This window comes from Pleurodeles waltl, chromosome 10, assembly GCF_031143425.1.
Source record: "Pleurodeles waltl isolate 20211129_DDA chromosome 10, aPleWal1.hap1.20221129, whole genome shotgun sequence".
Lineage (NCBI taxonomy): Eukaryota > Metazoa > Chordata > Amphibia > Caudata > Salamandridae > Pleurodeles > Pleurodeles waltl.
In genome coordinates, this window is record NC_090449.1 from 762072900 (window position 1) to 762099356 (window position 26457).

Here is a 26457-nt window from a genome sequence, read left to right on the forward strand (position 1 = left end):
TTGGGATTCTCAAAAAAGCAAAACACTTTTGTGATAACATCCAGCACGTTGTAAAAAGATTATAGGTGACGCAGGTTTCCTTAAAGACTGTAGTTCTTTTTTTCCTTTTCAGTAAACTTGAACTTCAGAGTTGCAGGTCAATCATCCTCAAATGTATTGCCTTAAACGTAAGACAACTTTTGAAGTTGAATTTTCCAAATTTAACTCTATGAAGACTACCTGCTTTAAGCTGTATTTTTCTTTTGTTAATCTATTCCCTGCAGAACTATACCACTAGGCTCTTTATCAACTTCAACAAGTGGCTTGTGATGCATGCTGGAGCCGAGGTATCCTGGGTTGCTTGGAACAGCTATGTCACCCTAATCTGTTTCATTCTACTTCTGTCTGCCCCATGTTGGTCGTGGGAAGGCACCACAATAACCAAAAGTTCACTGGAGGTGCCCCATCTTTAAAAAAAGATCTGACAGCCTTGCTGTGGTGAAAAATGTATACGTTCAAAGTATATCTCACCCAAGTTATGGTGCCCGCTGGCCTTTGATCCTAGGCCATAAGGCGAATGGTGTTGGTGACAGCCTAATAATAGCATAAAGGCAGAGGACGTTTTGACTAATATCCTATGGTGAGACTATCCAGTGACTCTTCCAAAAAATTAATTCATGCCAAGGTTGTGGTTGTTCGAAGCCCAAAATAACTACAAAGCCTTAGAGTGTTGCCCTAATTCCCCTGTTGCCTACCTACGGTGCTGCCCAGAGACGAGACAGTAATCTCTGGAGCAGGTGAAGGGACGGTGTTCTGATGGGAGCCACAACTCTAGTTCGAGCATTGTGGAATGGGTGCAGATCTCTGATGCAGTTGTAGTAATGCTGCATGGTCCCCCTTTTCAGTAACTTGGGCATGGGTAAACTACCAGAACATTTTTGAAGTTAGAGAAACCAGAGAAGAGGAATAATCTACCAGTATGCCGAAGCCTAACCAGGGCAGCAGCAGATATTTACAGTCTCTCACCGAGGCAAGCAGCTGGCGGAAGAAGTCAAGAAAGATATTTGGTGCCTGATGGATCAGAGGGAGTACCTTCTTAAAACAAACATCCAAAATACAGCTTATGTCTGCATGAGCCTGGTGGATTTGCCCCGATTACGGCGACCCTGATAGCTGATAGGGAACCAATGAACACCTGCTGAAGTTCTGAGAGTTTGGGGGCAACATATTACAATCCAAAACCATAGAGCGAGCAAAGCAACATGAGATATGAGAAGGTGAGAATTCTTTGCTCCTCAGAATGCTGCAAACAGGAGTCACCATAGGGAAACAGCCACGGTTGTCTTCTCTGAGAAACTGGAGTGAAAGTACCTTATTGAAATCAACTGATGAGCTCCATACAGATCTGGAATGGAACACAGATTGGGGCAGTGGTTGAGTCAGTCCAGCATTTGCCCGGTGGACTCTCAGAGAAGAGTGAAAAGTTTGGTGGAAAAAGCAAGCAGGATAGCTGAATTAGTCTTGTTTGTTAGAGATTGTCACTATCGCCACAGATTTGGCAAATGTTAAGACCAGTATAGTGGACTGTATTTGTAAAGTAGGACACCTCACCTGGAGCTTCTAGAAAACCTTCAGAAAGGGGCGATTCTTCAGGTGGTGGTGTGCTTTCGCTTCTAGCTGTATACTCACTATTGGATGGAATGGAGAAATAGCTGAAGGACATTTTACAGCCACAGGTGGAGTCAACACAGCATACAGTGAAGCAAGCCTACTGTCTCCCTCCGAAGCATCGAGGAGGCAACTCAGCAAACAATGCAGCTGGTGGGACAGCGCTACAACCTTTGTCTCTGCAGATTGGTGAAGGAGGATCCTAAGTGAAGGGATCTGTAAAAAAAGAATGATCCCTCGCAGGAGATGCTTGTTGTTGTTTTTTTTAACAGACTATTATCCTGACACTTTTCATGCAGGGAAACGTAGCGGTTTTATCTGGACACTTTTTATGAAGGGAGGCATGGCGGCTAGGCACCTTGTTGCCTCTGTAGGGTTGCAGGTTAATCTCACAATGCAACAAGATGGAAAGCATTAATTTAATTTTCAAAAAAGTGTAGTTCTACAAAAGCATCTCCTGGAAGTATGCCACTGGCCCTGGATGCAGCGCCCTTTTCTCACGTGTTGGTACTAGAATCTCTGAATATGGGGGTAGCAGGGCCTGCTGGGTGCTTCTTTGGGGAGCTCATCTGTAGGTATTGTTCTATTTGTACGCCCTTGGATTTATTTTGTCTCAGTTCTCTCTCAGCTTCCTCCTTCTTCTCCATTTTTGTGGCCATTGGGTCAGAGAGTTTTTATACATACTGTTATAACTGCAAAAATCAAGTAACTTACCTTCAGTAACATGTTTTCTGGTAGAGATTCAATTTAGCTGCAGATTTCTCACCTTTTGAAAATTTCCCAGGTGTCAGACAGGTTCTGGAAGCTTCTCAGCAGTACCTGTGTGTCCGAAGATGGCACTGTGTGGCTAAGCAGTCACTCATTATATAACAGAAATGTTGTATGAAGTCTATATAGGTGCCACTCCTGCTTGCTGATGTCCATTGCTTTCAAGGCTGTCCATGGCCCCAAGATGCAGAGGCCCAAAAGCAAATTGGTGTAGCCAGTGTGCAGATTCCTAGATTTGGGATCTTATTTAATGGACAGAGTCAATCACAGAACAGGGAGGGTCGGTGAGGAAAATAAAAGCATTACCGAAGGTAAGTAACTTAGGGGGTCATTACGACCCCAGCGGTCGGTGGAATAGTGGAGGTAATACTGCCAACAGGCTGGCGGTACCTACCTCCACTATTATGACATTGGTGGTTTGGCCAAAGCCAAATCGCCAATGGACCACACCGAGCGCTACGGCGGTAACAAACGCCAGGCTGGAGCCTACTGCCTCCAGCCCGGCGGCCATCACTAGGCCACCCATGACATTATGACCCCGCCCACCACCATGGTTTCAGTACCTCTAATGAAACCATGGCGGTAGGCACCATCAGTGCCAGGGAATTCCTTCCCTGGCATGGATAGGGGTCTACCTCCCCCTCCCCCCAGAGTCCTCCCCTACCCGCCCCCTCCCTCTCCCGACCCCCCGCACATTTACACACATACACGCACACACATACACACCCATACACACATTCACCCACGCATTCACACATTCATACACACTCACAAACATACATCCAGGCACACACGCAATCTCACGACAACATGCATGTACACACACACCCACTCATGCACGCATTCACACACACTTACCCCCGCACACAACACGCCCCTCTCCTGTCGGAGAACCCGACTTACCTGCATGCAGGGGGTCCTCAGGCAGGAGACGGGATGTGGCGCCCGCCAGCAAAACACTGCCAGGCCGTATCATGGAACATGATATGGTAGGCGGTGTTTTGCTGGCGTGGCGCTGCTGCTGGCAGCGCCACCTTACTGCCACCATGACAGTTGATGGAATTCCGCCAGCATTCTGGCAGAATTCTGTCTACGGTCATAATGGCATGGACGGTCGGTAGCCACGGTGACGGTATGTTGGCAGGCCATCGCCGTGGCGGTGGGCGACATTTGCCGCCAATGTCATAATGAGGCCCTTGGTCTTCTGACAGGCTTCTAGAGGCAGCTTCTTCACCTTTTAAACAGATGCCAAAGCAGTACCTATTTGGAGGTGGGACTGTGGACAGACTCAAATCGGAGAGTCCTAAAGGACAGAGTGGGGTAAATGCCCTTCTCGGTGAACCTGACTATCCAGACAAAATTGCTTCCTAAACGTATGAGGGGCACCCACATAGCTGCTTGGCAATGTCTAGGACAGGGACTCCGGGTGCTAACAATGGCAGCAGCTCTGGAACTAGTAGAATTAGCACACAGTCTTTCTGGAGGCTGCTTTTTAGTGTAGCATATCTTAATGCAAAGCACAATCCAGAGGAAGATGTTTCTCTTCTGCCCAGCCCTGCCTTTCTTTGCTCCAGAGAACCCCACAAAGCATTAATAGTCCACCTGGAGTTGTTTGGTAAGATCTATGTAAAAGCTCAGCACTTCTTTGGGGCCAAAGAGATGGATTGTCTCCTGTTCCTTAGAGGGGTGAGGGGGCGTATAGAACACCGGCAAGGTGATGTTTTGACTGACGTGTAAAAGCATCACAACTTTAGGCAATAAGCATGCCTGTGTCTGCAATACCAGCTTGCAGCAAAAGTGGTGGTGTATGGTAGACACAGAGTTTGAAATTCACTCGCATAGCGATCCAATCTTATGGTGATGAGTAACAGCGTCTTGAAGGTGAGAAGCTGTAAAGAACAACTGTGAAATAGCTCAAAAGTGCACATCAGAAATGTGAGACCCAAGTTGAGGCCCCACTGTGGCATGACAAATGGAGAGAAAGGAAAAAGATGTTCTAAACCTTTCAAAAAGTGCATATTAACTGAAGACTTTAACAAAGAGGGCTGATCTGGCAACCTCAACCACGGCGAAAAAGCGAACTGTACTCTTTAACTGTGTCCAGAGCAAAGTCTTGCCGGACTAGGACAAAAACAAAAAGACGTCAGAGAGCTTTGCCTTAAAGCAATCTATCTGCTCATTACCGCAACAAGACATACATTTGAAAACAGGCGTATACAGCTGACAAGGGATTTTTGACTAAAAAGATAACATTCAAAACCTCTCGAAGAAAATTGAAAGTGTGCAGCTGTCGCCTCTCAATCTCCAAGTGTGAATGTGGAGATTGTGAAGGTCTGACTCTGCTGCTTCTTCAGTGGAACCTCCTGGAAGGGCAGCCTGATCAGACATCAGCTGCTCATAACCAGGAGTTCAAACTCTCCAAACATTTGGTGCCTAATCCAGGGCCACTAGGATGACCTGTGCCAGGGCAGTCCTCATCTTCTTAAGAACTTGGGTGCAGGAGTGGTAATGTGGGAAAGGCATACAGAAGTCCCAAGTTCCGCTTGAGCCAGAACGCATCTACGAGTGTGAGACACCTTGGAAACTCCAACACACATACGTGCTGACATTGCGTGTTCCCGGCGGTGGTGAACAGACAGAGCAAAGTTTCTCTGTGGAAGAGTCCTTCCGCCACCTCTTGGTGTAACTGCCATGTGTGATCCGCTAGGCACCCTCCTGAGCTTATCTGCTCTGGCATTCAACAATCCAGCCATGTGGTTCATCACCAGGAAAATTCCTTGATGGTCTAGCCACTCAGAGGTGCAGGGCCTCCTCTCACAGGACCTATGACCCACACCCCACACTGCATGTTGCAGTTCCACATGGCAGTGGTGTTGACTGTGAGCTTTAAATGCCATGCGGATGCCCTCCAGCTCGAGAGGGTGGCTAGAGACAGGACTCGGCCGGAGACCAGAGACCTCTAGTCTCCAAGCACTCCTAGGTGGCCACCACAACCCAGAAGCAATGCAGTCACCACTCTCAGCTCTGGGTGAAGAAAGAAGAGGGTTCTGCTGCTGATCCAGTCAAGGTCCAGTAAAAAAACACTGGAGATCATTTGCGGTTTCCTCTAAAATTTGACAGTTGTCTGAGAGGTTCCTAAGATGTTGGACCCACTAAATCTTCAGAGCCCACTGCAGAGCCACATATACCACACAATGTGCTAGACCAGCAGGACGCAAGAGGCCATCATCCCCACCATCCTCAGAAACCCAGGACAGCGGCTGAAAGATCGGGTTCATACCCTGAACATCCTTGACTCTCTTTTGCAGAGGAAAGGAACACAAATGAACTGTGTCAAGAATAGCTCAGATGAAGGGGCGAATCTGAGAATTACATCCGGTATGACTTTAACAGGACCAGGACAGGAGGACGCTCCTCCTACCTCGCAGCCACCGCCTGAAACACCCTGCCCCATCCATATCAGACAAACCCCCTCACTCCCCAGCTTCATGAAGGAACTGAAGACATGGCTCTTCTAAATCCACCTCTGGTACACAATACACTCCCCCCCCACCCTCTTCCAGCACCTTGAGACCCTAACTGGTGAGTAGCTGTGCTTTATAAACACTGATTGATTGACTGACTTTAGTGAATTGACAGTGAAACCCAAGGATGACAGGGGGGTTCACTGTAGTCTGGAAATGGTTGACGACTGCCCAGGGCGACCCAGTCTCCAACTGAAAACCATCAAGGTAAAGGAAGACTGGCACCCCTGACCTCTGAAAAGGCACAGATACGGCCAGCATCACTTTAGTGAACACCCAAGGGGCACTGGTGAGACCAAAAGGAAGCACAGCAAAATGAAAATGCTCCTGCCTTGCCACTTACTGCAGGTTGCGTCGATGGGCCTGCAAGACAGATATATGGAAATAGTCGTCCTGCACGACCAAAACCACCATTCAGTCTCCAGGTTCAAGGGCTGACTAATCCTGGGCCAGTGTGAGCTGTTTGAATTTCCCCTTCTGGAGGAAGGCGTTGAGAGCGAGCAGGACTATTAAAAAAAACAACAAAAAAAACAATTATCGAATGACCGTCTCCTTCTTTCTTTAATACCAGAAAGTAGCAGGAAGAACAACCACCTTTTGACAGCCCCTTGGCCAAAAGGGCTTGCACTTCCTGCCGCAAAACAGAAAGACGGTCCTCCGACAGACACTGGGAGGACGGTGGAAGGTGCAGCAAAGCAGAAGAGAAAGGCAGGGTGTAGTGCTTCCCACAATTTGCAGGACCCACTTATTCGATGTCATGGCTTGTCAACCCGGCAAGAATCACCAAATCTTGCCTTCTACAGGGTAAGGCAGCACTAAAGAGGCTTGGCCAGTGGAACAGCATGGGGGAGGGGGTGTTTCCGTGGACTGGGCGGTTCGTTGACTAACTGCATGGGAGGTGGACACTATGACCACAGCGGGGTGCTATGCTGGGGTTGGACTGGCTGAAGGAATTAGGTACCTCTGATGAAGCCACAAAAGTAACAGTAGGGATGATGCGGTTATCAAAATCGAGCAGATAAACCCAAAGGGCATGCTGTGCTTTGCCTTCCTTTAATTGCTCAAGAGCAGAATCTGCCTTTTCTTCAAACAGATAAGTCCTCTTGAACGTGGGACAGAAGCAGGTGGTAAGAGGCAAGCAAGCAACAAAGCAGGGGCTCACGAGTGGGACGTGGCACTTAAGCAACAACACAGGGGGTGGGTGGAACTGGGCAAGCAACAATGCGGGGGCAGGTGGGACAAGGCAAGCAAGCAACAACAAGCTGGGGCGGGGTAAGTAAGCCACAACACTGGGGTGGGGAGATGACCTGCAACCATATGCACTATTTTGAAGTGCTGCAACTAGAAGAAAAAAGTAACTCCGAATGTGTGAGCAGTGGAAGGACACTGGGCAAGGAAGCAGTACGTAGGCCATGCTCCAAGAGAGGGACAACACACACAGGAAGTGAAGTTTGTACGCGCCAACCAACCAAAGAGAAGCAAGGAAATCACAGGGATGATGAAGCCAACTAATGGTAAGCAATGGGTGGGCTGTAAACCATCTGTAAGTACACCAAATGTTTTGCAAGCGATATCCACCGTCTCTAGCAAGACCTAAAAAGTGTATGGGAGTTAGCTGGCTTCCCCTTGAAAAAGAAATGTGGCAAAAAAATAAATAAAAAGAGCCTTCCTGAGGTCATTTTTAGGGTTCAGTGTAAAGCGGTCCGTCCATGGTGTAATCGCTCTGTGGGCTTTTAACCACACCCATGTCAAGGCCATCAGTTTGGTTGGTTTGTGGGCTTGCCTTTCAAAATGTGCTTGATTTACTTAGTGAAAGGCATGCATACGTCATGCCTTTTCTGGTGTTTAGCCTGCCTCGAGTGCACCGGCCAAATACTGAAAACTTACGAGGCTCCATGTTTTCTGTATGGTTTCTGGACTATTTTTTCTCTTCATTTCATAGGCGGCGCGATCTCACTGGGCAGTAGTCGAGCGCTTTGCATGACATCGACCCTGTTACATGGATATTTGTACTTTTGCCGGTTATATTGATAATTGCACTTTTGCAGATACGTTTCACTGCAAGCGATATTCTGTTTCTTTTGTGCTCATGACGGCCTTTGGCTCGCTTATGTGAAACTGTTTTACTTTTCATTTTCAGTTTATTTGGCAAGAAAAGTCCAGTTATGAGTTCACAATGCTAATAGCTTTAACTCGAGCAAACGCAATACCCATTGCATTGCAAATGCTTGTTTTATTTGCAATTATAAACATTCAATATTAATAAAGACATTTGTGTTTAGTTTATTTAGTGGCCATTACATGTCATACTTAATTTTAGCATTCTTTATTTTCACATAGGTTCCTTTCAGGCGTAATTGGCAAAAATGTAGCAAGGAGATTAGATCAGTCTATGGCAGATGCAGGTGAATCAGGAACTTACCGGCTATTATTGTAGTGAGCATTGCAAGCACGAGCCATTAGAACCACAACTACTGGACGAAGAGCTTTTCCTCGTCCATCAAAATAATATTCACACATTTCTCTCAGTTCTGTTGTTGAAACCAACAATTCCTGAAACCAAAAAGGGAAAAATGTAAGTCTGTGGTAATGCTGGATATGATACTATTTATGATTTGATAATTTTACTTTCATAATTTAACCAATTTCACTCAAAGTGTTATTTTAGGTGAAATTATTAATTGTGTTTCAATTCTTATAATGAAAACAATCAAAAATTAATATTTGGATTGCCAAAATACTAATATGGACTACAGGTAAAGCAAAACATATGACCAAAGAGGAAGTAAATAAACTAGTAAAGATAAGTGGTAACTAGACAACTGTGGGCTGGGCATTGGCTCGTTAAATATATTCATCTGGTATAACTACACTCCAAGTTAAGGGTTTTCTGCTATTACTAGTCATTGCATTTGCTTTAACTATCAACCTCTACATTTGTAGTCCTGCATTTTTTCCAAATGTGCATTGACAAACTATTTTCTGTAGTCCCCCATTATTGAGGTTATTTTTCCTTTTACCCATTTAATCCCCAGCTCCCCTTGGTTCTTTTCTTGTTTGTCTGCATTTTCACGCTCGCTTGCACTTTCTCTACAGCTGCATTTCCACAGCAAGTATTCCCAGATTCGAAATTGGATTGCAGAGTGGATGGTCCCTGATTGGAGATGCGTGCTGCCAGGCCTGAAAGGTTTTTCTTTTTTGCTAGCCTTGTTTACTATCCGCCCTCCACGGTCCCTTTTCATTTTCTGCTGGTCATGTACGCTGACAGCCTTAAAGCAGACTAGTGCTTTGCTAGCACTGCCCAGTACCAGCCGTGAACGCTGTTTGCAAGGCTTCGATAGTTTCACTCTGCAGGCCCAGCGCACTGCTAGCCATGCTCTGCCTGATAGTCTTTTTTTATATATACTTTTATTGAGGGTTTCCGAAAAATGTATCATTAGAACATGAAATTCATAAAACATCTTAGTCATTACTCATTAAAGCTTCATAAATCAGAATTTTGCATATAATATCATCTATGATAAAAACAATCTGTCTCCGTAAAATTAAGATACCACATAACACTCCCAAAGCTTCATATATTTTTATTATAGGATCCAATCTTAAAGCATATTTCCACTCACGCTCCTTAATTTTGCCTAGCTTAGACCGCCATTGTTGAAGTGATGGAACTACTACTGTGTGCCAGTTCTGCAAAATTAACTACCTAGCTATTAGGGCTATGATATAGAGACGTTTTGCTTGTAAGGAGCTAGTTTTATTTTCAGATGAGACTTCAAGTGCTGCTATTTGAGTGTCCAACGGCTGTTCTATTCCCAGCATACTAGTGCAACACCTGGCAATTTCGTCCCAAAGTGGTCTTATTTTAAGACAACCCCAAATGGTATGCGTCCAAGTACTCGCCTCTGCTGATGAGCAGTGCAAACATTTGTCAGGAATTTGAGGATAGAGTTTATGCATAAAAGCTGGAGTTCTATATAAAAGCCATTTATTATAGAACTGCATGTGCCCAAGATTGGCACCCTTCAGGAAAGAGGTATTAAACTTGCTGATCTTATTCCACTGAGCGGCTGTGAGCTGGACACCTTCTGTGGCCTGCCATCTGTCCCGAGGTTTTAGATATAATATAATGGCCTTTTGCTGTCTAAAAAGACCAACCCAACAACTAACAAACCTACAAGTTCTAGACTCCAACAGATCTTTTGCTAATCTAGTCACTACCGTTTTTGGGACCATTTCTTTGGAAAAATATCCAATTTGCGTACAACTATTCTAACAGACCATTCTAACACAGCTTTAAAGTGCCTAATATTAACCTCAACTTCACTCCAAACGATCTCAACTTCACTCCAAACGATCTAGGATTCACCTTGAATAAAGACCATCACTGTGCGGAAGCCATTGCTTTCCCATTTGGAAATCATTTTTTTCTCAAGAAGGGGGTCAATCCCCATTATGTATATCTGCCAGTTGGGTAACACCAATAATGACGAGCATATGGTATTGCTTTAATAATTGAGTCTTATGCTTTAAAAGCCACTGCAAAGTCTTATATATCTCACTTTCTTAGGGGTTTTCATGAGCCTGATGAAATCAAGAATATGGTATTCTTGAAAAATTAAATCAAGAAAGAAAATTGTCACTTAAATCTACATTTGGGGAGTTATGGAAGCTGAATGTAATATGTGCAAAATTCGCAAAATAGTATCCCCTTAAGTCATGGAGTCCAAGGCCCCCTTCCCTCATAAGGCGATATAATAATCCAGAGACAGTATAGGAATTTTATTGGCCCATAAAAAGGCAGAAAACATTCCCTTGAGCTCCTTAAAGAACTTAATCTGCATGGCCAAAAGGAGTATGGCAAACAAAGTTGCATAGGGGAAGAATAGACATACGAATCAGGGCAGCATGGCCTAAGATCAATAGTGGCAAATTGGTCCATTTAGAAAACAGTGTCTATATTTGGAAATATTAATGGTGTATGGGCTAAATTATACCCCCACCTCATTGTTAAAATGAAAACACTCTGAGGTAGCGCTTAGTATTAGCATTAATTGGCAAGTGAAACTCAGGAAATGTATCCTGCACAGTTGTATAGCAAAATCTGTTGTACTTAATATGTTTGAAAAAATCCCAAAGACCTTTTGTAGGGTTTCTATGTTTCTATGTTGGGTTTTAGGAACAAAGCAAATTTCATCCGCATAGAGTTTAATAGTCGCCATCCCACTTGTGTCCCACTTCTGTATAAGTTCGAATAGCTATTGCTAATAGTTCAATGAACAAAGCAAAAAGTAGTGGCGACAGGGGACAACCCTGCCACTTGCCCCTGCCCACTTCACACGAGCCAACCTTAGTGGAATTTACAATTATTTATGCTATTGCACGCCTATACAGACACATTACAATCTGTATAAAACTAGAAGGAAAGCCAAATTCCCTAAGAATGATAAAAAGACTTTCCCAGCAGACCAAATCAAAAGGCTTTTCGGCGTCTAAAACCATTATCTGACCTTGCATTTTGTTTTGTGCAAAATAGTCTAAAGCTTTAATCAAGAAGTTGGTGTTAGTGAATAACTGCTTATCTGGCACAAAGGCACACTGGTCAGCATGCATGACAGAACCCATGTCCTTAATCATGAGATTGGCTAATAATTTAGCAAAAATGTTGCAGTCCACATTTAACAGGCTAATGAGTCTGTTAGAATTGATTTTACCCTTATCCTTGGCCTTCAAGAAGCTTACTACTATAGCTGTGCGAAAGGACATAGGAATTTCCCCCCTTCTAGAATAGGATTTGATAATTTTAGTAATTCAGGGTTTACTACTGGTGCAAATTTCTTAAAATATTTGGCTGGTAGGCCATCTTCCCCAGGAGCTTTACCGCTAGTCAGTGATTTCATGGCCAGCTCTACTTCTTCTAACGTAAATGTGGCCGTCAAAGCTCAAGCTTGACTTATTTGTAGCTTAGGGATGGGAAGTTTATTTAAATAAGACCGTAATCGGGCAGCATCTACCTTCTGTTGCTTACTGTAAACTTCTGTGTAGTGTTTAAGGAAAGCTTTATGAACGTCTACTGGATCCCTTATAGGGAGATGTGTGCCCTGTTCAATGAGCAAAGTGATTTCATTTTGCAAAGCCTGCTCCCATCCCGGACATGCAAGAAACCCACCTGCATACTCACTTTCTTCATATATATGCTGAAGATAAGCAGAGTTGGCGACATAACCTTGTGTCAGATACTAGTCCAGCATGCGACTTCTTGCCAGCTTAAGCACAGCCATATTAGCACAAGTTCTCCAGTGTGAAACTCACAATATTCAGTGCGGTCTCCAACTCTGCCCTCTAAGCCACCTGGTTTCTGCGCTGTGCAATTTCTTTAGAAGTAATGTAACTGAATAGTTGCTTTAAAGGCCTCGCAGAAATTCTCAACCTGGGCAGAGCTTGTATTAAGTTTAAAGTAATATGTGATTTCGGTGTTTATGTCTTTACACCATTCTTCATTTTTCAAATGTTCTCTGCTAATGAATTACCTGCCCCCTACCTTTTCAAGCTTAATACCCACTACCTCCATTTTAACCACAGCATAATTGGAGAATCTGTTCTGAGCATGCATGTAATTTTTTAATTGCAAATTGCATGAACTAAGAAAAAAATCCAGTCAGGACAGAAAGTTATATTTAGCTGAGTAGCATGAGAGCTCTCTGGCATCTGGATATGCATCGCCCCAAAGATCTACGAGACTAAAGGCATCGGCAAACTGAGCCAAACAGCCGGCCATATGTGGCTTATTCTGCCTACACATACCTGTTGATGAATCCAACTCTGGGTTTTGAAGACTATTAAAATTTCCCCCGAAGATTTACAAACCTCGTATATTAAGCAATGTCTGGCACAGTTGAGTCAAGGACTTTGAGGCGTCTGAAATTGGTGCATACTGAATGGCTATAGTAAGCCTAGTTTTGTTTAAGAGCCCACTTACTAGCTGCCACCTTCTATGTCAACCTGGGACAACGTAAACTCGAAAGGAAAACACCTACTAATATAAAGAGCCACCTCTCTTCATGCAGCACTTGCATTTGATATAAAGCAGAACCTAGCCCAGTGTGTAGATAATGACTCTTGTCCCTGAAGAGCATCTCTTGAACTTCAGAAAAGAGTCCCTTGATCCAAGCTTCTATGGCCTTTGTTCTATGTTTTTATTATTGAGGCAGTTTATATTAAATGCAACTACCCTTCTATAATCCTTGTGTATCCCCATTGTTGTAGATATTAGTACCTAATATCTACATTATAAGTAGCCTAGTTCAAATATTACAAGAGCTGGATTTACTTCTAGCTGCCCGGGCTATCTAAAGTGCCTAAAGTGACTTGATTGCTCTCTCGTTTCAAAGTGCCTAAAGTGCTTAAAGTGACTGAGATAGCTAGTTTTGTGATCACGATCATCATTGCATCAATTACAATTTCCCCATATTTTGACAGCGAATAGTTAATCTCCCTTTTGGTCCTGTACACCTTATAATATTCTTGGAGCGAGTGATACCTGGGCCACCGATGACTCCCTTCTGTGTGATTGCATTGTTATGAAGTATATCTTAAACCAATCAAATTGTTAATTTACGACCAATGTACATTATTGAGGAACTCCCTCTTTTTTTTTTTTCTCACCTTGCAGTGACCCTCCCACCCCCTTGACTCCTTGCCCAACCCTGTGCCCATATTTCCTCCCTTACCCCTAAAAGTACACCCCTGGCTGGAAGGTTCTCAACCCAACACCCCCACCCCCAGAGGAGTCAAACAAATATCAATCAGCCCTTTGCCTTCTTACCATATCATATATCATTTGTGACACTTAGGCAACTTTTCTACAGAGCTTTTGAATGCCAGTGGCACTCCCCGCATTTGTTACAATATATACTCAGTTGTACCCTGCCTATCTAATGTCCTTGCAGCCCAGCTTCTGAAGGAGCACCTGTGCTTCGCTAACATCATGAAATAGAAAAAAACTGCCCCTTTGCTAGGACACAAAGTTTGGACTGCTGAACAACAGTTGCTTGAGACCCTCTGGCTTCAAATGAGTTCATCATCTTAATGAAATCTCTGAGCTTCCGTGCCGAGGCTGCTGACATGTCGGAAAACAAATCTGAATTGAGGCAACTGTGGGGTTGAGAGAGTTTTCTTTATAACAGCCTTGGACAAAATAAACTCCTTCATCCTACAGTCGGCAAAGTTTAGTAAGATTGTACATTGATATTTTGTCCCTGGGATTTGTTGTGCAGGAACTCTACGTGCTCGAAAGAGATTCTGTCCATTCCCTTACTTGGGATCCTTCACTCCCTTCTGCCACTCCCACTATTCGGAGCTTCAAATGCAGAGTGTAGTTCTCCAGATCCTCTAGTTTATACTCCAAGGCATTCTTGCTTTTTGTCAGTTGCATGACTTCCTGCTGCACCAGGAAAACCTGGTCCTCTATTGCCGAAATTCGACTCTCTGCCTTTTTCAATCTCCGTGGGAGCAGAGTCATCAGTTCCTCTATTTTGGACAGCCTTTCATGAATCATAGCTGTCTGAAATGTTTGCTCGCTCTTCAGATTCCTAATTTGCAATCAAAATAGTGTCCAAAGTGCTTTTTACTGACTGTGCAAACTCTTTTCCATGGTCATTGGCATTCAATGGCTGTTGAATCAACTGGGGGCCCATCATGGCCATATGTGCTGCAGGAGGTGGAGACCCGACCCCCTCCATTTCCCAGGTGTTTAGGGATCCTTCGATTTCCACTTCGCCTTCCCCATCTTGGTTGTTATTCTGGGAGTTTGCCTGAGGAATTGTTTAAGGAATTGCTTGAGCTTCCACCAGAGCCGAAGGTTTACTTGGCTAATTTCACAAACAGCGTATATTGTTTGAGGGGGGAGGGGGAAGATATAGGAGCAGCATGCAAATCTTTGAATCGAGTTCGCAATTCCTACTGACGCAGGATCCGCACCAGAGGTCTCTAATTCAGCTTGCCCCGTCACTTAGTGGCACCTCATGGGCCATACAGTTAATTAAGGATCTCGGTTTCCATGGGTGCCGCTGATTGTACACTCATTTTCTGCCGTGGGTCTTGTTAGGCTTTTGTTGCGACCTTTCCCTGGGCCCCCTTGCACCTTAATTTAGAGGCTGAAGGGAAGACTTTATTAGTGTAGTGCACTATAATACCTACACCTCGCCCACTAGTTCTAAGTAGAGGAAGCACTGCAGGGTGCCTTACACTCTACACATACTGCAGAGCAGAGTGGAAGTGGAAATAACTATTTCACACAAAGTAGCAAGTCACCCACTAATAAGATTCTAACATATGTCTGTGCTTTTGAAGGGATAATGATGTTTGCCATACACCATCTGCAGCCCTATTGATGCGTTTGCACAGCCCTTTTGTGACCCAGAGTGCGTTTAGGATGGTCTCAGACAGTTGTTAGCCCTTCACACCTCTGATTTCCTCCTCTCTCAGCCCCTCTTCCTATGTTCTCTTTCCTCTGCTCCCAGAGGCATTTCCTGAGGTAGCAATAATGACATTTCTTTAAAAATATATATTTTATTTGGGGTTTTTGCACAGTGCCAATAACCATTCTATGGTTGCCTCAGAGCATTTGGAGCAGATAGAGTATATAGTGCTGCACTTCCTTCCTGGTTTCTTCCCTGAATGGGCATGATTCCAGTGCAATATATGCTTGTGGTATCATAAAATGGGATCTGAACACTCACCCAACAAATTCCTATCTTTCCCCTTTCACTCTTCTTCCCCAGGTACACACTGCATGAGTGGGGATGCTGATTGACCGACATTTTTTCAATCTATAGCATCATCTGCTTACGGGAAACCTGAGCTGATCAGGATGTTAATAGGAACAGTTGTAAGAGTTTTTTCTACCCGCTTTTCTGTGGGAAACAAAGAAAGGCCTCATAGTGGACTTGCTGCCGTTGTTTCTAACATCCTTACGCGGTCATTCTCTCATTTAACCTCGATGCACGAATATGAGAACATATTAGTTATTAAAGTGTCTGGGTGGCACAAAACAAAATCAGATAACCTCTAGATAACCGCTTATGCCTATATCCACCATGAAGGAAATTGGCATTTTTGCAGATTGTTGGTATCTACATTTTGCTGGATTTAGAACTCTGAGCTAACCAGCTGTAAAGTGCCAGTGCTCCCCTTTGAACAAGGTTGAGTTGTCATATTCCTAAATGGTATATTTATCTTATCCTTCAGTCACTAGTATATGGTACAAGGCACTCTGGGCCTGGAAGTTAAATGACACTAGTGAACTGCAGCATCAATTGTGCAATGCACAAGAGTGGTAGTGAAAACATGGCTACAGTCCTATGACTGTAGCCTGACCATAAACCACACATGGCACCTGTCAAAAACCAACATTTTTTGACAGCTAAAAACCTCCTAAAAACTATTTTCACTCCGGGTTGCCTAGCAGAGAAACAGAGTGTGCATTACAATACTAGCACTGTGTCTCAGTAAGGGGATCAGCTGGAAAAATAATTAAACATATTTCTAATGGTTATTAAGGGTCTGATTCAATGGCAAAGTTGCATTTTTTAAAAATATTAAGGAAAGGTGTCTTTAAGAAAGTTACCCTTTCCCTGCCTGAAGTTCCTGATGGCTAATTTATATTAGTTCTCTAGCTTCTCCCAGCCAGTAATTTGCCCTGAATAGAATAGGGATGAAATGCCTCCCAGGAGCAAACAAAAGGCTGACATGAACCAGCAAAGATGACTCCTCTGAATTCCACAGAATATGCAGGATGGAGGTTGTGGGCATCCTTTGACACAAAAGTGGCATATTCTGCTGAACAGGTCTGTTGGGTTTACATATAAGACCTGGGGTGCACTAGAAAGAGAATAGGGTACCAAGACAACTGTTGTGCTCCTACTGCCTGGTTCCTGAATGATCTTGTTTTTATCCTACAACGCTTCTGTTTTTGTAGGTAAAGTATCTGCTCCAAACTGGACTTTAGTTTTAGATGTTGGAGGACACTAGAATTATCACAGTATACTACTCACACACACCTTCAGCATTCAGAGCCCAAGTTGAGTGTGGTAGAACGTTTGCCATCTTGAAAATGCCCAAAATGGGTGGGGATGGCCCTGGGAACTTTTAGCCGATCGGTTAGGGCATGTCAAGGAGGTGAGGAAGATCATAAGACTGGACCTGCTTGTCTGTGACCTTAGAGGAGCCCTAGAGGACAGGACCTGCTCTTGGAAGTACCCAGCTTACCAGTGGCAATTTAACCTGGACTGGCCTAAACAGTATTGTTGTCTCCAGCCCAACACCATGTTATTCTTTAAGTTCCTTCCCTGAGGTCCCGGTGGGCTTTCGAAGTGTACTTCTATAATCTTTGATTAGGACGAGCCTGGTTGGTGTATCCCACCCACATTTCATCACGGTCAGCATCAAATTGCCCCTAGATCCCAGTCTATCATGACCATTTGACTAAAATTGGTGCTTTTAGATTGGTAAGTGCTATTTTCGTTTAAAAACATCATAACTCTGCTCCCATTATTGGATTTTTGTCATTTTCTTTATTAAATTTTAATTTACTCTTTTAATTTGTTTGGAGATTTTCTATTGCTTTGCATTTTGATTTAATTCCTGTTTTGGTATTGAAAATGTATTTACACTTTGTACAAGGTTAAGCCAGACTACTCTGTGCCATAGCTACCAGGGAGATAAGCACAGGTTAATTTAGTGACTTTAAAGGATTAGTTGGACAAGGGTTGTTAACATTCCTTGAAGTTCTTAGTCGCCCACCAGAAATAATAACTCAATATTCTACACATCATGGCATGAACTGAAGAAAAGTCAATAATTAAAGTATGGAAAAAGTTTCTCAGAAAGCTAATCAGGCTGTCCAGATGCATTATTCATTCTCGCAGGTGACCCGAATCAACCTCACAACAACCGATCCTGATGATCAGTACTTTTACTGGAACAATCTGAAACCAGACATTACAAAACCGGAGTAGGATGAAATAGAAAATTGACAGTTATATTTCATCCATTTATTAAATGGTCCTCTGACCAGCCAATAAACTTTACCTACTTCTCAAACCATAGAAACGCTGTGGTTTTGTTTCTTGCTGTAACTTCAACATTATACCCCAGGTAGAGTGCAACAAATTTCCTTAATCTTTCAGTACATTTCTTCATCCTAGTACCACAACAAAATTCCCTGTGCTAGGGACAGCAGTGAGCATATCTCAGCAACGACTCAAATGGTCCTTAAATTGTGCAACCCTATCAACAATCTAGAAACCTTCAATTAATCATTTGTCAGTTTTCCGCCTATCAACGAGTCTACCTGGGGGCATATTACTTACAGAACATTAGAATTGACTTCTCTTCCAACCATTGGATGTGAGGTAAATAAGAATACAAATATTGGTTCGTTCACTAATGTTCTGAGGAAGAAAAGTTGCGCTTTTAACAAAAAGTAAGAGTATTATAGCAATCAACACTTTTGCACATTTGCAGGTCCGGAGATCCCAGGTGGTTTTGGAAATGAATTAACAATTTAGATTATGGGTGGCATGGCTTGGATACCAAAGAAGATGGCAGATCTCTGGTGAAGCTCTGCTTTGGCTACGATGATTTGCCTGTGCGACGCAGCATGAACTTAATTTCCAGCAACTTAAAAAGTGAATTGGACCGCAGCCAGTACAGGATGTAGTAATGGCCCTTAACAATGTTCTGTTAACATTAACTATTTTATTTAGGATTTATGGTTCACAACACATTTCGCTTGCCATTTAGTTTTTTTCTCACCGATGATAAATAGCTCTTAAAAACACACTGGTGGACTAATGTAATTTTTTTTTGCATAACAAAAGGATAAATGTGTCATCACTTTGATTTTCACTCTGATCCTGCTAGGTTTGTTTTTTCTGACTAAAGCTGTGCTGTGTCCCCATTTTCTTTTCCCACTTATGAGACTTTTTTTTTAATTTGATGCTTTCTCTTTCCCTGCCGAAACAAATTACATACTGCGCATTAATAGAAGGTTGAAAGTTAACTTGTTTCTACTCATATTTGAGGAGAATGTTGTTGAATGCCATTAATCCTCTCAATGCAGATTTTGGTTTTCTACTATATGCAGAGAAGTAAATGTCCGTACATGAGATCTACATCACAGGTTCATAAAAGATTCCGTATTAGCCCATATAAAAAGTAATTATCATTGTGAAAGATAAAAATCTTAACATGATGGAGGGATCGGACTGCCTCGTGATGTGTTTAGCTCCTCACACTATTCAGGGGCTTTTGCTGAAAAGGTAACTGCTCTGGATTGGTTAAAAGATTGAAAGAAAATGTTGACCTACATTTCTTTCTGCTTTGACACTGCATGATGCAATGGATGAATTAAAAGTCTTGCAACCCTTTGTCATCTAAACAAATGCTACTTTGCAGGGAATGGAAGAACAATGGTCTTCCTTGGACAAAAGAATGATGCATACGGAACAACACTTCAGCTATGTTGAGGACTTTGTGACGGACATTTCTCAAATTTCAAAGGATATTGAATTGCTCAAAAAGGCCACAGAAGATTTGGAGATCAGGAACAAAAGGAACAATCTCAGACTTTAATGGCATTCCTGAGGGGGCAGAAGGTCCCAATGTGGTCTATTCTTAGCCAAAAGATTCTACTAAAGATTGTTCATATCAATCTGTTCTCACCTCTTAGTATCCAAAGGGTACACCATTTTGGTCCAAATCTTTTCTCATAGTCCAGATCAAAAGGCATCATTATTCTTTTTCTACAATATACAGATCTGATGCAGATTACCACAGCTGCCAAGTTTCAAAGTAATCTCCAGTGGTCTGGTAATACAGCCCATCTCTCAGGATGCATCTAATGCAACTACCAGCACAAGGAAACAGTTTTCCACTTTATCATCTCAGCTTAAGGCTCTAATCGCCGGATACAGACTTGTTCATTCATGTTTCTTCAAGTTACTTATAAGGACAAAACTACTACGTATACGGATCCAGTTCTTCTAAAGGACTTTCTTGGGCAACCAAGAATAGAAGTTAAGGATGCTGGGGCACATGCCTCTGGCTGACTGTATTTGTTTCTAGCTAATTCACTTTGCATTTTTTAGCTTCTCTAAGTTATTAATTTATGTTTATACTATTTCATATTTCTATATGTCATTATAATACTGCTTTATTGTCTCATTACAGGTATGTGTCCCCATACTCGTCTTATGTTGTGTAGCCTAGTCAATGAGATTGGTAACTCTAGACTCGGCCTAGGGTGGGACAAAAATGTTCTGTGACCCAGTCATGGTCCCTGCAAATAGTCTGGCAAATTAACCAGAACACTTAGAAGCCCTCAATTTAGGTTGAAGACATGCAAAGTGAAACGCATCATCCACTACAGAGAATCATTCACATGTTTGATGTTAACACAAGGTACTTATATACACAATCAAAAATTATAAGACTGTGTGTGTTATTTAGCTTATGTTATTAACACAACTATATAAATAAACAAAATTCCCTGTGCCCTCGGTTGAGTTGCTGCTGCCTCCCTCCTCACCCACACCCTGCTCGTATTGCTTGACCTTGCCCCATCTGTTATGTTGCTGGCCCCCACACACAGTTCCCCCCACCCCTTCAACCCTCCTGACCCCCACAAAAACATTAAACAAAGGTGAATATGGATGTAGTATAACAAGTCTTAAAGCACAATTATGCAGTAGGCGCTGGCCACGGAATAGTGCTTTTTAAAAAACGTGTTTAATTTAAGGCATGTTGTAAAGCAGCCTGCATTGCTGTGCAACATGTTTGGGGGGGGGGGGCACACTGGCAATGCCAATAGATCTCACAAAACCTACTAGCTTTGTCAATGCTTGTTTTATTTGTGCTTGGCTACTTTATTTTGTCCTTTGCATTACTGAAACTTAAGTGCAGCTAGAACTTGCATATCTCACAAAGCTGTGTATTACTTTACTGTAGCCTTCTTTTAGAAGGTAACTTACGTCCTTGTGGTTCATTCATTGTACTTTATGTTGGTGAAATTTATTTCTGTGCTTTATATGAATAAAAAAACCTTCCCTCTTTAGGTCTCGGCTAGACAGTGCATGTACTGTTTTGAAGAGACATGTTTTCAATCGGTCGGCCTTAATCCACCTATAGCCATATCATTTGTGAGCTCCCCTGTTCTCATGTTCTTTGTCCCCATTTATCCATGGAGTGTATGTGTCATGCCTCCTCTTGTGTTTAGCACTCCCACAGAGCACAGACATAGCAAGTGTATCCTTCCACTCCTCCTGTTCTAGAAGCTAGTTTCTTTTTGTTTTTTTTGTTTCAGCACTGCACAGGAGTGCATGTTTTTTTACAAGCTCAGTCCCAAAGCTTCTGTGGGCTCACCTGGGCAGTGTCTAGCATCTTATCTCCGCCCCACAGGAGTATTTCAGGGGTCTTTAAGATATCATTTATAGGCCTTTGTGAACTGGTGTTCCCTCTCAGTGAGCCGGTGTATCTTGCCCTGGCCTGCCCAGGAGTGAGCATTCTGCAGCGGTGTGTTCATAGTGTTGGAGAGCGACCCCTTGGGCAAGGGTCACTCTCCTTTGGGGGCAATGTATTTTTTGCAGTTTCTGCCCCCCTTGAGGGCAGATCAGTCTTTTAATTTTTAGGCCGATCTGCCCCCAAAAGGGGCAGAAAGCCACTAGAAACCAGGGATTGTTTTTTTTGCAGATTTTTTTTGTGTTTGGGGGGGCTGCCCCTTGTGCAAGGGTCACCCCAAGGGGCAAAAAAGCACTATTGGGCAGTTCTGGCCTATTTTTTTTAGGCCCTTGTGCCCCAAAGGGAGGCAGAATCCACTTAGCGCCAGGGATCGTTGGGCAAGGGTCGCCCCAAGGGGCAAACAGCACTATTGAGCAGTTCTGCCCCCTTGGGGCCAGATCACTCTATTTGTTTTAGGCCTATCTGCCCCCAAAGGGGGCAGAATCCACTTAACGCCAGGGATCATGTGTGTATGTGTGTGTGTGTGTGCTGTGTGTGTGGGGGGTGCAATATATTTTATGGCATTTCTACCCCCTTTGGGGGCAGACTGGCCTATTTTTTTAGGCCCATCTGCCCCCAAGCAGAGAACACTAGACACCAGGGAAAATTTAAAAATGGTTGGTGGTGGGGTGTTTGTCAACTGGTGAAGTATTTGCATTTATGATAATAACAGTTTATTTCTCCTTTTTGTTCTAGTTTAAAGCTTATGCATCTTTTGCTGTGGCTTGTTGCAGTTTTAGCAGTGGTTGTTCTGCCGTTTGCGTAGTTGCATGTTTTAGGTAAGTAATGAAAATGTCACTTACCCAGTGTACATCTGTTCGTGGCATCAGTCGCTGAAGATTCACATGTTGTGCATAGCCCGCCATCTGGTGTTGGGTCGGAGTGTTACAAGTTGTTTTTCTTCGAAGAAGTCTTTCGAGTCACGGGACCGAGGGACTCCTCCTCCTTGTCTCCATTGCGCATGGGCGTCGACTCCATCTTCGATTGTTTTCCCCACAGAGGGTGAGGTAGGAGTTGTGTTGTAGTAATAGTGCCCATGCAATGGAGTGAATAAGTATGTACCTATTTAAGGTTTAAATAATATATTTACAAATGTACAAAGCTTAAGCTAACTTCCGAACGGCTACAGGCTCCCGGGGAGGCGGGTGGGCACATGTGAATCTTCAGCGACTGATGCCACGAACAGATGTACACTGGGTAAGTGACATTTTCAGTTCGATGGCATCTGTCGCTGTAGATACACATGTTGTGCATAGACTAGTAAGCAGTTATCTCCCCAAAAGCGGTGGCTCAGCCTGTAGGAGAGGAAGTATTTTGAAATAAGGTTCTTAACACGGCTTGACCTACTGTGGCTTGTTGTGCGGATAGCACGTCTACACAGTAGTGCTTGGTGAACGTGTGAGGCGCAGACCATGTGGCTGCCTTACATATTTCGTGCATTGGAATATTTCCTAGAAAGGCCATGGTAGCGCCTTTCTTTCTGGTTGAGTGTGCCCTTGGTGTAATGGGCAGCTGTCTTTTTGCTTTAAGGTAGCAGATTTGGATGCACTTAACTATCCATCTGGCTTTACCTTGTTTTGATATTGGGTTTCCTGCATGAGGTTTTTGGAATGCAATAAATAGTTGTTTAGACTTTCTGATGTTTTTTGTTCTGTCAATGTAGTACATTAGTGCTCTTTTGACATCTAATGTATGTAGTGCCCTCTCAGCTACGGAATCTGGCTGTGGGAAGAACACTGGTAGTTCTACAGTTTGATTGAGGTGGAACGGTGAAATAACCTTTGGTAAAAATTTAGGATTGGTCCTTAGGACTACCTTATTTTTGTGTATTTGGATAAAAGGTTCTTGTATTGTAAACGCTTGAATTTCGCTTACTCTCCATAGAGATGTGATGGCGATGAGAAATGCAACTTTCCAGGTTAGGAACTGTATTGCGCAAGAGTGCATGGGTTCAAAAGGTGGACCCATGAGTCTTGTTAAGACAACATTGAGGTTCCATGAAGGAACGGGTGGTGTCCTTGGTGGTATAATTCTTTTAAGGCCTTCCATAAATGCTTTAATGACCGGTATCCTAAATAGTGAAGTTGAATAGGTAATCTGCAGGTATGCAGATATTGCCGCAAGGTGTATTTTAATGGAAGAGAAAGCTAGGTTTGATTTTTGTAAGTGTAGCAAGTAACCCACTACATCCTTTGGAGATGCGTGTAATGGTTGGATTTGATTATGATGGCAGTAGCAAACAAACCTTTTCCATTTGCTTGCATAGCAGTGCCTAGTAGATGGTCTTCTAGCTTGCTTTATGACTTCCATACATTCTTGTGTAAGGTCTAAGTGTCCGAATTCTAGGATTTCAGGAGCCAGATTGCTAGATTCAGCGATGCTGGATCTGGATGCCTGATCTGTTGTTTGTGTTGTGTTAACAGATCTGGCCAGTTGGGCAATTTGATGTGGGGTTCTACTGATAGGTCTAGCAGTGTTGTGTACCAGGGTTGCCTTGCCCATGTTGGTGCTATCAGTATGAGTTTGAGTTTGTTTTGACTCAATTTGTTTACTAGATATGGAAGGAGAGGGAGAGGGGGAAAAGCGTATGCAAATATCCCTGACCAGTTTATCCATAGGGCATTGCCTTGGGACTGCCTGTGTGGGTATCTGGATGCGAAGTTTTGGCATTTTGCGTTCTCCTTTGTTGCAAATAAGTCTATTTGAGGTGTTCCCCAGAGTTTGAAGTAAGTGTTTAGAATTTGGGGGTGAATTTCCCATTCGTGGACTTGTTGGTGATCTCGAGAGAGATTGTCTGCAAGTTGATTCTGGATCCCTGAAATAAACTGTGCTATTAGGCGAATGTGGTTGTGAATTGCCCATCGCCATATCTTTTGTGCTAGAAGGCTCAGCTGCGTTGAGTGTGTCCCCCCCTGTTTGTTTAGATAATACATTGTTGTCATGTTGTCTGTTTTGACCAGAATGTATTTGTGAGTTATGATTGGTTGGAATACTTTTAGTGCTTGAAAAACTGCTAGCAGTTCTAGGTGATTTATGTGCAGTTTTGTTTGATGTACGTCCCATTGTCCTTGTATGCTGTGTTGATCGAGGTGTGCTCCCCACCCCGTCATGGAAGCATCTGTTGTTATTACGTATTGTGGCACTGGGTCTTGGAAAGGCCGCCCTTTGTTTAAATTTATACTGTTCCACCATAGAAGCGAGAGGTATGTTTGGCGGTCTATCAACACCAGATCTAGAAGGTGACCCTGTGCTTGTGACCATTGTGATGCTAGGCACTGTTGTAAGGGCCTCATGTGCAGTCTTGCGTTCGGGACAATGGCTATGCATGAGGACATCATGCCTAGGAGTTGTAATATCATTTTTGCCTGTATTCTCTGTGTTGGATACATGCGTTGTATGATTTTGTTGAAATTTTGAATTCTTTGTGGACTTGGAGTGGCTAATCCTTTTGTTGTGTCTATTATGGCTCCTAGTTATTGTTGTACTTTGCACGGCAGAATGTGTGATTTTGCATAGTTGATGGTGAAACCGAGTTTGTAGAGGTTTTGTATGACCTGATTTGTGTGGTGTGAGCACCTTGTCAGTGAGTTGGTCTTGATTAGCCAGTCGTCTAGATACGGGAATACGTGTATTTGCTGCCTTCTGATGTGTGCAGCCACTACTGCTAGACATTTTGTAAAGACTCTTGGTGCGGTTGTTAAACCAAACGGCAATACTTTGAATTGGTAATGTATTCCTTTGAATACAAACCTGAGGTATTTCCTGTGCGACTGATGTATTGGTATGTGGAAATACGCGTCTTTGAGATCTAAGGTTGTCATGTAGTCCTGTTGCTTTAGCAATGGTAACACTTCTTGTAGCGTGACCATGTGAAAGTGTTCTGATTTGATGTAGGTGTTTAGTGTTCTGAGGTCTAGGATTGGTCTCAGTGTTTTGTCCTTTTTTGGTATTAGGAAGTACAGTGAATAAACTCCTGTGTTTATTTGTGTTTTTGGTACTAGTTCTATTGCGTTCTTTTGCAATAATGCTTGAACTTCTATTTCCAGAAGGTCTGAATGTTGTTTTGATAAATTCTGTGCTTTTGGTGGTATGTTTGGAGGGATTTGTAGAAATTCTATGCAATAACCATGTTGGATAATTGCTAAGACCCAAGTGTCTGTAGTTATTTCCTCCTATGCTTGGTAATACTGACCTATTCTTCCCCCCACTGGTGTTGTGTGGAGGGGATGAGTGACATGTGAGTCACTGTTTGGTTGTAGGGGTTTTGGGGGCTTTGAAATTTTCCCCTATTCCTAGGGAATTGTCCTCTGTATTGGCCCTGAAAGCCTCCCCTCTGGTACTGTCCCTGGTAGCTGAACGGTGTTGTCTGTGAGGTGCTGGCTTTTGTGGCCTGACCCCGAAACCCCCCTCTAAAGGTTGTTTTGCGGAAGGTGCTGTAAGTGCCTCTGCTCTGCGGGGAGTAGAGTGCGCCCACGGCTTTAGCAGTGTCAGTGTCCTTTTTGAGTTTCTCAATTGCCGTGTCCACTTCTGGTCCGAACAGTTGTTTCTCATTGAATGGCATATTGAGCACTGCCTGCTGTATCTCTGGTTTAAAACCAGACGTTCGTAGCCATGCGTGCCTTCTTATAGTCACAGATGTGTTAATTGTTCTTGCAGCTGTGTCCGCTGCATCCATAGAGGAGCGTATCTGATTATTAGATATGTTCTGTCCTTCCTCAACCACCTGTTTCGCCCTTTTTTGTAGCTCTTTGGGTAGATGCTCAATGAGGTGTTGCATCTCGTCCCAATGGGCTCTGTCATAGCGCGCAAGTAGTGCTTGAGAGTTAGCGATGCGCCACTGGTTTGCAGCTTGTACTGCGACTCTCTTTCCGGCTGCATCGAACTTGCGGCTCTCTTTATCTGGGGGTGGTGCATCCCCAGATGTGTGGGAGTTGGCTCTCTTGCGAGCTGCTCCTACTAC

At 43.4% G+C, this 26457-nt stretch overlaps 1 protein-coding gene across 3 annotated transcripts in view; it reads right to left on the reverse strand.

Annotated features, from left to right (window-relative positions):
* Positions 1 to 26457, reverse strand: part of PDSS1 (decaprenyl diphosphate synthase subunit 1) — a 411626-nt gene that overhangs the window by 277546 nt on the left and 107623 nt on the right. For all 3 annotated transcript variants that reach the window (XM_069211354.1, XM_069211353.1, XM_069211355.1), the window contains one exon: positions 8362 to 8492. In XM_069211354.1, coding sequence (XP_069067455.1) covers positions 8362 to 8492 — 131 coding nt within the window. The remainder of the gene's footprint in view (positions 1 to 8361; positions 8493 to 26457) is intronic.